The sequence below is a fragment of the Dipodomys spectabilis genome, unplaced genomic scaffold (genome assembly GCF_019054845.1).
Source record: "Dipodomys spectabilis isolate Male_0828 unplaced genomic scaffold, ASM1905484v1 ptg000125l, whole genome shotgun sequence".
NCBI lineage: Eukaryota > Metazoa > Chordata > Mammalia > Rodentia > Heteromyidae > Dipodomys > Dipodomys spectabilis.
This window is the reverse complement of record NW_024870802.1, coordinates 10,750,429-10,763,448: the sequence shown is the minus strand read 5'-3', so window position 1 is coordinate 10,763,448 and position 13,020 is coordinate 10,750,429. Positions and strand designations below refer to the sequence as shown.

General features: G+C 46.6%; 1 protein-coding gene across 2 annotated transcripts in view; it reads left to right on the top strand.

Moving 5' to 3' along the window:
• Wbp1l (WW domain binding protein 1 like) overlaps positions 1-12,491 on the top strand; it is a 69,646-nt gene extending 57,155 nt beyond the window's left edge. For both annotated transcript variants that reach the window (XM_042689290.1, XM_042689291.1), the window contains 2 exons: positions 7,103-7,264; positions 9,011-12,491. In XM_042689290.1, coding sequence (XP_042545224.1) covers positions 7,103-7,264; positions 9,011-9,765 — 917 coding nt within the window. In that variant the 3' untranslated portion in view covers positions 9,766-12,491. The remainder of the gene's footprint in view (positions 1-7,102; positions 7,265-9,010) is intronic.
• Positions 12,492-13,020: the final 529 nt, after the last annotated feature.

Sequence of the window (13,020 nt, the reverse complement as noted above, 5' to 3'; positions counted from 1 at the left end):
GTGCGTGTGTGCGTGTGTGCGTGTGTGTGTGTGTGTGTGTGTGTGTGTGTGTGTGTGTGTGTGTGGTAAGGAGAACTAACTTACAGTATGCTTTGACTCTCTAATGAGGAATTTCCTGACAGTTGAGGAGTGGTATTTTCCCAAGCCTGTAGTGAACTCTAGGGCACATGACTCAGTTCCTACACTGGACTGTGATTGTTTTTAAAAACATGTTTTCCATTTTACTTAGCATGATAAATGATCCCTACAGTGATCACTTTTTTTTTTTGCAGGCTGGGGGGGAGGGGGGGGTTTACTGGTGTTTTAACCTAGAACTTGCTGCTTACTCTTTCTACTTACCTTCCTACTAAAGGACAATAAAGCTGGGCACCTATAATCCTAGCTACTTAGGAAGCTGAGATCTGAAGATCAAGATTCTATGCCAGCCCAGGCAGAAAAGTTAATTCATCAGACCAGTTTATGAGTACAGTGTATGTTAAATGTCACCTCTTCCATCATTCTCCCCCAACAGGCACTCTTACTACTTGAGCCATACCCCCATCCTCTGGGACCTAGGCCATTCTGAAGTGACCATCAGGAACACTAGAGGAAAGACTACTGGTGGTCCTAATATCTGCAGGACATATTTGGCTTCTAAGTAACCTTAAGTCACTTCTAATCCCATTCTTATTAAATGGGTCACACAGCCTTACTTGATCACAACGGGCCAAGAAGTTGAAGCCAATTCACAGACCCAAGAGAACCAGGAATATTTAGTAAACATGAAAACCAGTACACTGACATTTGTTTTTACTAAAAGCATGTATTTAAAAGTTAGGAATGAACCAGTGCCAGTGGCTCTCACCTGTAATCTTAGCTCCTCAGGAGGCTGATATTTGAGGATCACAGTTCAAAGCCAGACTGGGTAGTTTACAAAGACTGTGAGACTCTTGTCTGTAAACTCCCATCCCCCCCCCCCCCCCCCCCCCGCCAAAAAAAAAAAAAAGCTAGAAGTGGATCTGTGACTCAATGGTAGAGCACTAGCCTTGAGCCAAAAAAAAACAAAACAAAACTCAGGGACAGTGCCTAGGCTCTGAGTTCAAGCCCCGAGACTGGCAAAATAAAAAACAAAAAAACAAGATCACATACTGAAGACAGGAGTTGGTTTACCTTAGATAAGAAAATACTGGGAAAATGACTTGGAGGGTTAAAAATAGATGCTCATTAGAGTATGTAATTTACTTAGCAGTTTGAGCCATAGGTAGGGGTGTGTGACTCAGTGGCAGAGTGCTTACCTGCCTTTCATGAGGTCCTGGATTCAATCCCTAGCACCATAAACAAAGTAAAGAAATGAATTGGTTGGGGTTGGGAAGGTGGCTCATTGGTAGAGCGCTTGCCTTGCATGCATGAGGCCCTGGGTTCAGTTCCTTAGCACCACATAAGCAAAAAACAAAAAAGCCAGAAGTGGCGCTGTGGCTCAAGTGGTAGAGCGCTAGCCTTGAGCTGAAGAGCTGAGGGACAGCGGCCAGGCCCAGAGTTCAGGCCCACGACCGGATCCCCCCCCCCTCCCCCCCCAAAAAAAAAAAATGAACTGGTTGTAGAGGAGACATGCCTATAGTCCCAGTTTTTTGAGGGAGGTAAAGACAAAAGAATCGTATGAGTAGCTGGGTGCCAATAGTTCATGCCTGTAATCCTAGCTACTTAGGAGGCTAAGATCTGAGGGTCACAGTTCAAAGCCAGCTCAGACTGTAAAGTCCATGAGACTCTTATCTCTAATTAACCACCAGAAAATTAGAATGGTGCTGAGGCTCAAGTGGTAGAGCTCTTGCCTTGAGCTGAAGAGCTCAGGGACAGCACCCAGACCCAGAGTTCAAGTTCCACAACTCTCTCTCTCTCTCTCTCTCTCTCACACACACACACACACACACACACACACACACCACAACAACAAAAAACCATGAGTTCAAGAATAGTCTGGTCCAAAAAGACTCTGACTTAAAAAAACAAAAAGCATAATGGGCTAGAGTTATGGTTCAAGTAGTAGGGCACCTACCAATGAGCATAAGGCATCAGATAGTGAATTATGGTCCTGGTCTTGGATGGAAAAAAGATAAAGCATAATGCCCATGTAATTGTAATCCCTCTGTATGGTATTTTCACAATAAAAAAAATTATTGAGGTTTTGGGGGGAAAAAAAAGATAAAGCACAAAATAACCCAGGAATATATAAAAGATTGTTAGATTTTTGTTGAGTATAGTTAATACAAAACAATAGGTAGGCCAGAATCATGTAGATTGACTCTGGTATGTGTTGAGCAGGATGCTTGTGTTTATTTGTACGCCCTCCTCTAATCCAGCCTCATACTGGAAGGAAGATTACAAACCTGCCTTGGCAGCTAGTTCATTCCTATAACTTCTTCATGCCCTCTCTGCCACTCTCTGAAGGTTGCCCAGTGTGATTTATTCTTAAACCAGCCATCAATGCTAGGAAAGAATGGGAGTTAAGCAAGTTCCAGTAGTGAATCTGAGAAGGGCCAACCAGGAGACTTAATTAAAGTGTAAATACTGGCTAGAAATGCAGTTTTTCTGTCTGTTGATGGATAAAGGAAAAAAAGGCCTCTGTCCACTGCCTTTTGATTCTACCTCTGTTACAAGGCCTCACTGGGGAAAAAAAAAAGTCTCACTGTTGTGAGCTGGGCACTGGTGGCTCATACCTATAATCTTAGCTACGCAGGAGCTTGATATCTGAGACTCTTATCTCTAATTAACCTGCAAAATGTCAGAAGGGGAGATGTGATTCAAGTGGTGGAGCACTGCCTTGAGGAAAAAAAGCCAAGTACGAGTATGAGGATCTCAGTTCAGCCCCTGTACTGAACAAAACAACAACAACGAAAATTAAGTGCTGTGAAGTTTTGTGTTACCAGCTTGCCACAGCTTGATGGCCACTGCTCTCTTGTCTTGCCTGGTAGAGGGAAGCTTTGTGGGGAGATGTTGTTAGATATCATATGCTAAATATCACTAAGGATCTTTGGAAATATTTTTTTTTTGTCGGTCGTGGGGCTTGAACTCTGGGCCTGGGCGCTGTCCCTCAGCTCTTCAGCTCAAGGCGAGCGCTCTACCACTTGAGCTACAGCGCCACTTCCGGTTTTCTGGTGGTTTATTGGAGATAGGAGTCTCATGGTCTCTCCTGCCCGGGCTGGCTTTGAACCGCGATCCTCAGATCTCAGCCTCCTGAGTAGCTAGGATTACAGGCGTGAGCCACCAGCGCCCGGCATTCTTTGGAAATATTGTATGGATGAAAGTGAAGGAAAAGCAGGGGTCCAGTGGTTCATGCCTGTAATCCTAGCTACTCAGGAGGCTGAGCTCTGAGGATCCTGGTTTAAAGCCAACCCTGACAGGAAAGGCAGTGAGACTCTAATCTCCAGTTAACCACCAGAAAACTGTGGCTGAAAGTGGTAGAGTACTGTCCTTGAGCGAAAACCTCAGAAACAGGGCCTGGATCCCAAGTTCAAGCTACACACACACACACACACACACACACACACACAAGTTCAAGCTACACACACACACACACACACACACACACACGATGTAGAAATACTTGAAAAATTGTAAACAGTCAGATGTGGCAGTACATGCCTGTAATCCCACCAATTGGGAGGCTGTGGTGGAAAGATTGAGAGTTTCAGACCATCCTAGACCACGTAGTAAAGACCTTGTCTCAAGAAAAAAAATTACAGGGCCTAGAAATATGGCTCTTAGTGGTAGAGTGCTTACCTAGCATGCATGGGTTCAATTCCTCAATACCACATAAACAGAAAAAGCTGGAAGTGGCACTGTGGTTCAAGTGGTAGAGTGCTCGCCTTGAGCAAAAGAAGCTCAGGAGCAGTGCCTAGGCCCTGAGTTAAAACTGCAGGACTGGCAAAAATGGCAAACATGAATTTATAATCACAAAATAGGTGACTAAAATATATATTTAATGTGTAATGCAATAATGTTGAAGTTATTCAACTGAGCAGAATTAGCAGAAAAACTGAGCAGAATTAGCCACTCTCATTCAATAACAATGCACCTTAAAATCATTCAAAGATAATTTTTTGCAGAAACAAAATCTACAAAGAAGTATGTATTTATCTTGGAAACCTTAGGAAATAACGAGCAACAAATAAAGGCACTGGTATCAGAAAATTTACCATCTGCCATTTAGAATACCCTCATGATGAACTCTTCCTTTTCTGTCCATATGTACTTTTGTTTAATTAATTAATTTTGTATTGTGAGGATGGGATCCAGGGCTTAACCCATGCTAGGTGAACAAATGCTTCACAACAGAGCTATACTCCATCCCTTTATTTTTTCTTTCTTTCTTTATTATTATTATTATTATTTTGTCTGTCATGGGGCTTGAACTCTGGGCTTGGGTGCTATCCCTGCGTTCTTCAGCTCAAGGCGAGGGCTCTACCACTGGAGCTACAGTACCATTTCGGTTTTCTAGTGGTTTATTGGAGATAAGTCTCATGGACTTTCCTGCCTGGTCTGGCTTTGAACCGTGATCCTCAGATCTCAGTCTCCTGAGTAGCTAGGATTACAGGCGTGAGCCACCAGCACCTGGCTTTCCCGTGTGTGTGTGTGTGTGTGTGTGTGTGTGTGTGTGTGTGTGTGTGTGTGTGTGTGTTTTGGATACAGAGTCTCACTGTATTACCTAGGCTTTTATGTAACCATGTCTGGCCACACACACACACACAGGCACGCGCGCGCACACACACACATACACACACGCACACACACACACACACACACACACACACACACACACATCTCAGCCTCCTGAGTAGCTAGGATTACAGGCATGAGCCACCAGCACCTGGCTTCCTGTTATTTTTGTTGTTGGTGGTGGTTGGTTGGTTGTGGGACTTAAACTATGAGCCTGGACACTGTCCCTCAGCACTTCAGCTCAAGGCGAGTGTTCTACCATTTGAGCCACAGTGCCACTTCCAGTTTTCTGGTGGTTTATTAGAGATAAGAGTTTCACAGACTTTCCTGCCCAGCCTGGCTTTGAACTGAGATCCTCAGATCTCAGCTTCCTGGGTAGCTAGGATTACAGGTGTGAGCCACCGGCACCCAGCTTCCATATATAACTTTTAAAGTTGCATTTCTTTCCAGTTTTATAGTTTGAAAGACAAAAATAATTGAGAAAAGAAATTGGATTTCTTATAAGCCACCATTTAAATAGATTATTTTGTGTGTGTGTGTTTTCCCCCATCTGTATGTAGTATTGTAAGCAAAATCATTCATTCAATGGTATTTAAAAGCACTTTCTACCTATATTTGAAAATAGGTGAGGGGTTCTTATTAGAGTTGTTGTAGAGCCAGCACAGAGGGAGATGAGAACCATGGATCTGCTGTTCCTCCAGCCCTCCCTAGAGTAGAGAGGAAGAAAGGAGGCTGCTCATGGCCCTGAGTCTGAGCAAGCAAGCAAGCGCAAGCCAAAGGGAGGTGGAAGTAGATTGTTTGTGGCAGTGGGAGATGGAATTGTACTGGATTATAGAGAGCAGTGGATGGAGCAGGAAGTCATTAACACTCTCAGGAAGAGATAGGCCTGAGGTAATTAGAATTTTCCACCTCTAACTTTAGTGATTCTTGTATTACAGAGGTATACACATAGGGAAAAGCCTAAGAATTCCCATATCAGGGACACCTGAAGCTCCTTTCAGTAACTAGTCTGAATTGGTGTATGGAAGAGGAGAGAGGGGAGTTGGAATAGAGCACCAAGAAAGTCAAATAGCATTCTCTCAGATCTATTAAGAGAGGAAGAAGAACATTTATTTTTTATTTTTTTAATTTTTGCCAGTCCTGGGGTTTGAACTCAGGGCACTCAAGGCTAGCACTCTACCACTTGAGCCACAGTGTCACTTCTGGCTTTTTCTTTTTCTTTTTCTTTTGGTCAGTCGTGGGGCCTGAACTCTGGGCCTGGGCACTGTCCCTCAGCTCTTCAGCTCAAGGCTAGCACTCTACCACTTGAGCCACAGCAGTATTTCTGGCTTTTTCTGCTTATGTGGTGTTGAGGAATCCAACCCAGAGCCTCGTGCATGTTAGGCAAGCAATCACTAAGCCATATTCCCAACCCCAGAAGAGCGTATTTAATGCCCTCAAAAACCTAAAGCAAATGAACCCCAAGATAGGGGTTCTTTCTTGCATTGTTTCTAACATATTTATAATGTACCATGTGATTTTTTTGTTTCTTTGTATGTTCCTCCCCCACAGTATAACCCCTGTTTTCATTGTATTTGATGTCTGTGCCCTTCATCTTGTATATACATTTTTCTAATTTGGGAAGGGGAAGGGAAAGAACAAAATGTTTAAATAGGGATACAGGTTGGCGCATTGTAACAATGAGATGTACAAGACACTCTGTTGAAAAATGAGCTTTACAATTTGGGGGGGGGGGTGTAGTAGTGGAGGTGGGAGGGAAGGGATGGTGGGGAAAAACAAAAGAGGAGGTAACAAAGCTTGATAGGAAATATACTCATTACCTTGCTCATGTAACTGAACAGTATTTTTACAATAAAAAAAAATATTAAAAAACCTAAAGCAGCCAGGAGTCGGTGGCTCATGCCTGTAATCCTAGCTACTCTGAAGCTCATGGTTCAAAGCCAGCCCAGGCTTGAAAGTCCATGAAACTCTAATCTCCAATTAACCACCAGAAGAAAACCGGAAGTGGTGCTGTGGCTCAAGTGGTAGAGCACTAGCCTTGAGCTGAAGAGAGCAGGGATAGTGCCACACTGACAAAAAACAAAAATAAAACAAAAACAAACCTAAAGCACAGGACCAGGAGAGAAGCCCTGGCTTCTTCCCTCCCCCAAGGCCCTTAAAGCACTCTGGAGTACATGACCTCCTGTGCAGTCTTGCTCACATTCCTGCCTTCTTCCATGCCATTCGTCTGTTGCTGTAGTGAAAACATTTTTTTATGAACACATGGCTTAGACATAAAGTTACCATGAAATATGACAATGCCAGCTTGAACCCTGTAGGCCCTGTCTTGGACCTTTTAGTTTGAGAGCTGCCATGTCTGGCTGGTACTCACTGTGTGTGCCTGCCTCTGTCTCGCCTCTCCATCCCTCAGGGTTCTGGCTGGTGTGGACCATCATCATCATCTTGAGCTGCTGCTGCGTCTGTCATCACCGCCGAGCCAAGCACCGCCTTCAGGCTCAGCAGCGGCAACATGAAATCAACCTGATCGCCTACCGGGAAGCCCACAATTACTCAGCGCTGCCATTTTATTTCAGTACGTACACTGAGAGCCACCCTGCTCTACCCTCAGGAGCACAGAGCCACGGTCCAGACTGCTTTAGTGGCAAGGGCCCCGTGGGCATAGGGGGATTCCCCTCCACCTCCCACCTAGAGCAGGGTTTTGCAAGTTCAGGGCCAGGCGTGCTGTGGATATGATTCTCTTACACCATTTCCAGGCTCACACTGGCTAGGTTCTGGCCAGGTTTCTGCTCCTTTAGCTGATTTTTTTTTTTTTTTAAGGCAGATAGGATGGGTTATTATGTGAGTTGAAATTTAGTTTTTGGTGTCTTAAATTCTTCCCATATTCCTTGCTGCCATGTAATATGCCTAGTGGAAATATTCATGAGAGGGGCACATGTAGGGTGGTATTAGAACTCCTGAAAACCAAGAGACTTGGAGACTCACAGAAGTCAGCCCTCCCGAGGGGATATCTCGAATGAGAACACCCACGTGGTCTCTCAGATGTTTCATGGAGGTTCAACTGGGCAGATTGTTGCAAGCTATTCCGCAATGTGTGCTACAAAACAAAAGGGTCATGGATCTTTAAATACCATCTCTAGAAGGTTTACTTACTTATCACAGTGCCTGGCTTATACCAAGTGCTCAATAAATGCTAGCAACTACAATTAAGTTACAATGAGAGCAGCTTGTATATGCCTCGGGGCATTTAGCACATTCAAAAAGTAATGCACCTGACATGTTTTTAATAAGTCTTGGATGACAGGTGCCCCTCATGCTTTGCTAGTAACCCACTTCATCTTGAGTCAAGATGAAGCCTGATTTGTCTTCCTAAACTACCTTCAACCACACTGTAAGAAACAACACAGACGCTCCAGGTGGTATATTTGGAGGTATGGAAAAGAAATAAGTGGTTAGGAATTCTTGCATCTCTTAGTCCTATGGAATAGATGGAGCATGCAGTCTTTGCAGGAAACATCAGACGTGGGTGTCCATGGAAACAGGTCTGTTCCAGGGAGAAATGATTCGTCACATTGGCCTCATCCTGTGCCTTAACTCCAATAGGCAAGAATTCCTTGCCTATGAAACAGGTGGCTCTTTAGATGTCAAGAAGTTAAGCTACCGGGCGCCAGTGGCTCACACATGTAATACTAGCTTCTCAGGAGGCTCAGATCTGAGGATCACAGTTCAAAGCCAGCTTGGGCAAGAAAGGCTGTGAAACTCTTTTTTTTTTTTTTTTTTTGGGGGGGGGGGGTGGTCCGGTCATGGGGCTTGAACTCTGGGCTTAGGTGCTGTCCCTCAGCTCTTCAGCTCAAGGCTAGCGCTCTACCTCTTGAGCCACAGCGCCACTTCTGGCTTTTTTGTTTTTGCTTATGTGGTGCTGAGGAATCAAACTCAGGGCCTCAGGCATGCAAGGCAAGCGCTCTACCACCTGAGCCACCTTCCCAGCCTGGCTGTGAAACTCTTATCTCTAATAAACCACCAGAAAACTAGAAGTGGCACTGTAGTTCAAGTGGTAGAGCTCTAGCCTTGAGCTGAAGAGCTGAGGGACATTGCCCAGGCCCAGAGTTCAAGTCCCATGACCACCAAAAAAAAAAAAAAAAGAAGTCCAACTGTCCCTTTTTCGTGCACAGTTGATTGTAGCCCTCTCCACTGCCCACAACCAAGAGCCATAGTCACCACGTTCTGGCTCTACCACAGGAGTGGGAAGGGACAGTGCCAGTGTTTAGTCCTAGGTTGATGGCCTATGCAGTAATTTTTCCTCCCTGCCTCTTCATTTTAGGGTTTTTGCCAAACTATTTACTACCTCCTTATGAGGAAGTGGTGAACCGACCTCCGACTCCTCCCCCACCGTATAGTGCCTTCCAACTACAGCAGCAGCAGCAGCAGCAGCAGCCGCTGCCACCTCAGTGTGGCCCTGCAGGTGGCAGCCCCCCAAGTGCTGATCCCACCTGGGGTTCTCAGGGGGCACAGAGCAGCCCCTTGGCTCGGCCCAGTGGAAGCAGCACGAGATCCCCAAGCACCTCTGACCCTCAGCCTTCTGACGTGCCAGCTGACCAAGCAGCCAATAAAGCCCCGGGAATGGAACCTAGTGGCTCAGTGGCTGGCCTTGGGGAGCTGGACCCCGAGGCCTTCCTGGACAAGGATTCAGAATGTAAGGAGCAGCTGCTAAAAGATTCCAGCTCAGAGCATGGTGGTGCACTCCTTGACAGCAAAGACAAGACACCCGGCAGACATCGCCGCTTCACAGGTGACTCGGGCATTGAGGTGTGCGTGTGCAACCGGGGCCACCATGATGATGACCTCAAAGAGTTCAGTACACTGATTGATGATGCCTTGGATGGTCCCCTGGACTTCTGTGACAGTTGCCATGTGCGACCTCCTATCGATGAGGAGGAAGGGCTCTGCCAGCCCTCTGAGGAGCAGGCTCGAGAGCCTGGGCACCCCCACCTGCCACGGCCACCCGCGTGCCTGCTGCTGAACACCATCAATGAGCAGGACTCCCCAAACTCCCAGAGTAGCAGCTCCCCCAGCTAGAGCAGGCCTTGCCTGTACCTGAGAATTCGGCAAGTGACCAGGGCAGAGAAGACCCACGAGAGAAGCATTAAGTGACTTTCAGAAGAAGTGGTACCGCCACTTTGTTCTCTTTTTGTTTGTTTGTTTTTCTCTCCTACATTTCCTACATCTACAGGTACAGTTTGGGGTGTGGATACCTTCCCCCCACAAAAGCGCAGTGTTGTGGAGGACTGAGTAGCTGGTTCTGTCACTCATACCCCTTTCTCGTGTCCTTCTTCCGTTTTCAAGTAGTATCTCACCCATCTGCTTGGGTCAGGGAGATGTGTGTTTCAAAAAGCCCCTAAGGAGTTGGGGCTGGGACTGTACCCTGACAGGATCCTTGGTGATGGAGTAGATTTATGCTTGGTTTTAGTTTAAGAGAACTTTGCTGTATCTCAGTCCAGGAGAGGCAGCTCATCTTGGCCTTGCATGAAGAAGGAAGCCCCCAGGGGCTTAGGCATTGCCACTTGGGGCTGCCAGTATCTAGAGCTGGCATTGAGCTAAGCCTGTAGAAGGATGAGAGCTGCCAGGCAAGTAGGTTAACAGGTGGATTGTTGGGCTCTGAAAACCCAGATGACAAATTCAGTGCACTGCTGTGCATCTTGAGGAGTAGCTCTACTGGCTTGAGCTGATTCAGGTTATACTGTCCAACAAGTAACAAAAGCCAGTTGAAAACAAGAACATTACCAGTGGGCAGGTGGCAGTTCGCTTCTGGACAAGATGGCCTTCAAAGAGCCTAGCTGCAGTGGATTCAGAAGGGAATGGGCTCAGGCCTGCATGGTGGTGGCTCTGCGCTTTCTGTGAGCAGCAGGGTAGACACAGGTGCAGCTGCCTGCATCTCTGCCCTGTGGCCTGTGCCCACAGGTGAGCGGTGTCCTTATTCATCCCAAGCACATGGTCTGCGGGCCTTTGTATCTTTCTGTCCTTTGTGAACAGATGGACTGCAGAAGCTGTGCATCTTGGGAAAGGCAGCCCCTTAGCCTGGCTCTCAGTATTTTCTCTTTGATTCTAAGTCTTGTTTGTTTTCAACCGACCACTTTGGAAGAGACACCTTGGTTATCTGTGGTTCTCTTGGCCTGTTGCTGCCCCTTTTGAGTGGGATGCCTCACTTTCCTGTAGCCTGTGTAGAGTCCCAGGGGCCCTGGGCCGGCATGGAGGGCTGCCTCCAGCAGGACCACAGAGCCTTGTTATTGTTTGCCTTCAGAGAACCAGTAGAGCTTTGATAGGAAAACTCGGAAAGAAGCAAGCTGCCGAAATTAACATTCCCCGTCCAACCCTGTTCATGAGAGTTTGGTTCTTCCTCCACTCTTGAATGATGATGTTCAGACTAGGCGTTGACAATATGGTAAGAAACAAAAAGAGAAAAAAATAGATATATATACAAAAACAGACAAATCCAAGACTGTGAGGCGAATGAGTGTCTGCATTTGGATGCCACAAAACCAAAATCCATGTCGAACAAAGTGAAGTCTGTACACAATGACTTTGAGTGATGTGTGTGTGTGTATGTATGTGTATATGTGTATATCTATATGTCCGTGTTGTGTGGTGTATGTTGTGTTTGAGCTCCGAGCCCTGTGTTTCTGTGAAGCTACTTTGAACGGCAGCCATTCTGCTCACGTTAGGCACATCTGGAGCAGGTATGGCCCTCTCAAGGTAATTTATTTTACGCATTTACTGTTTACCGAACAAACATCTGCCTGTGTACTTGGGTGTATTCAGCAGCATGTTGGTGGCAGCCGCCTGTGTTTGCCAGTGACACTGCTTTCCAGGGAGAGGTTTCGCTCTAATCACTGCAATTTGCACATTGCTCCGTGGACACTCAGAGGCCTGTGTTCTCTTCCCTGTACATGGAAACATGCTCCGAACCCATCTGCCTTCCTCTGTTGATCCTTGCCCTCCACGTCAGCCCACAAGAGTGTCCACAGCCACTGGGGACAGGAGCTTGGTTGGATCTTCAGTGATGAGCTTGAACCGGCTATGGCCCAGAGCTTGACTGTCAAGAATTGCTAGGAGGCATTGGCAGACACCTCGGTGCCACAGTCCGCACTGTCCTCCACGACACCTGACAGGCTCCAACAGGCTGGTGTGGAGTGCAGCCGCAGCCCTTCCCTGTCGTGCCACCTTCTTTAAATCCTAAACTCACTGAAGTGGCTCAGAGGAGAGCAAGAACAAATCCTCCTTCACTTACCTGGTCAAATGATGAGTTCTGACCCTCTCAAGCTTTGTTCCCCAGTCACTCACCACGGCCTGAGTGTGACTGTTGGCTTTGCTGCAGCGTCCTGTCCTGAAGGCCTGAGAAGAAGGCGACGGCTGAGCTGAGCTTGATGGTGAAGTCACAGTCTGGTCGCTGCTGCTGAGAAAGAGCAAGTGAGAGCTGGCAGTGGGGAACTGAGGGAAGAGTCGGGGCCAGAGTAGACTTAGATTGAGTCTGGTTTGTGTCTCGATTGAGCTAGGTGAATGGGAAGGAAAGGGTTGGTGGAGGGTTTGGTGCTACAGCTGGAAGATTTGCAAATGCTAACACATTCCTGTAAGAGGCACATCCCCATTTGTCAGTTATTGTGAATATGTGTATTTTAAGCAATAAGATTCAGCTGGTCAGACTTTTCTGGGCAGTCCTGGTGACGCATTTCCTGTGCTGTGATTGTTCTGAAGACAGAGTGGCTCTAGCCACTGTGAGAAGCCCAAATAAAATTCAATCCCAAACAGCTCCTGCACTTTACTCTTGCAACACTTTCTTCCTCTTTCTTCTTTCTCAGACTTCAGGGAGTCCCACCACAAGACCCCAAGTGACCCAGTGGTGTCACAGCAGTTGAGAACAGGGTGCTAGACCAAACAAACCACAGCCAGGGGCAGCCTGGGTGCTGCTGCTGAGTCCGCCCTCCAAACTGTGTTTCTGATGTCAAATCAGACCCTTCAGAATCAGAAACAGATTATGTCAGATAACCACTACATAAGCAGAACATGTAAAAGTGCGCTGACACAGTGGTTCAAGTCTGTCAGTCTAGCTATGGTGGACACATAGCTAGGAGCACATAGACACGAGACCTTCTTTGAAAAATAACCACAAAAGGTGTATGGCCCAAGACAAGCACTCAGAGGTCTCTTTTGTCCATAAGGCAGAAATGGGTGAGTGCTTGGCTCTCGAATTTTTTTTTCCCCTTGTTGTGGGTCTTGAACTCTGGGCCTGGGCACTGTTCCCTGTGCTCTTTAGCTCAAGGCGAGTGCTCTGCCACT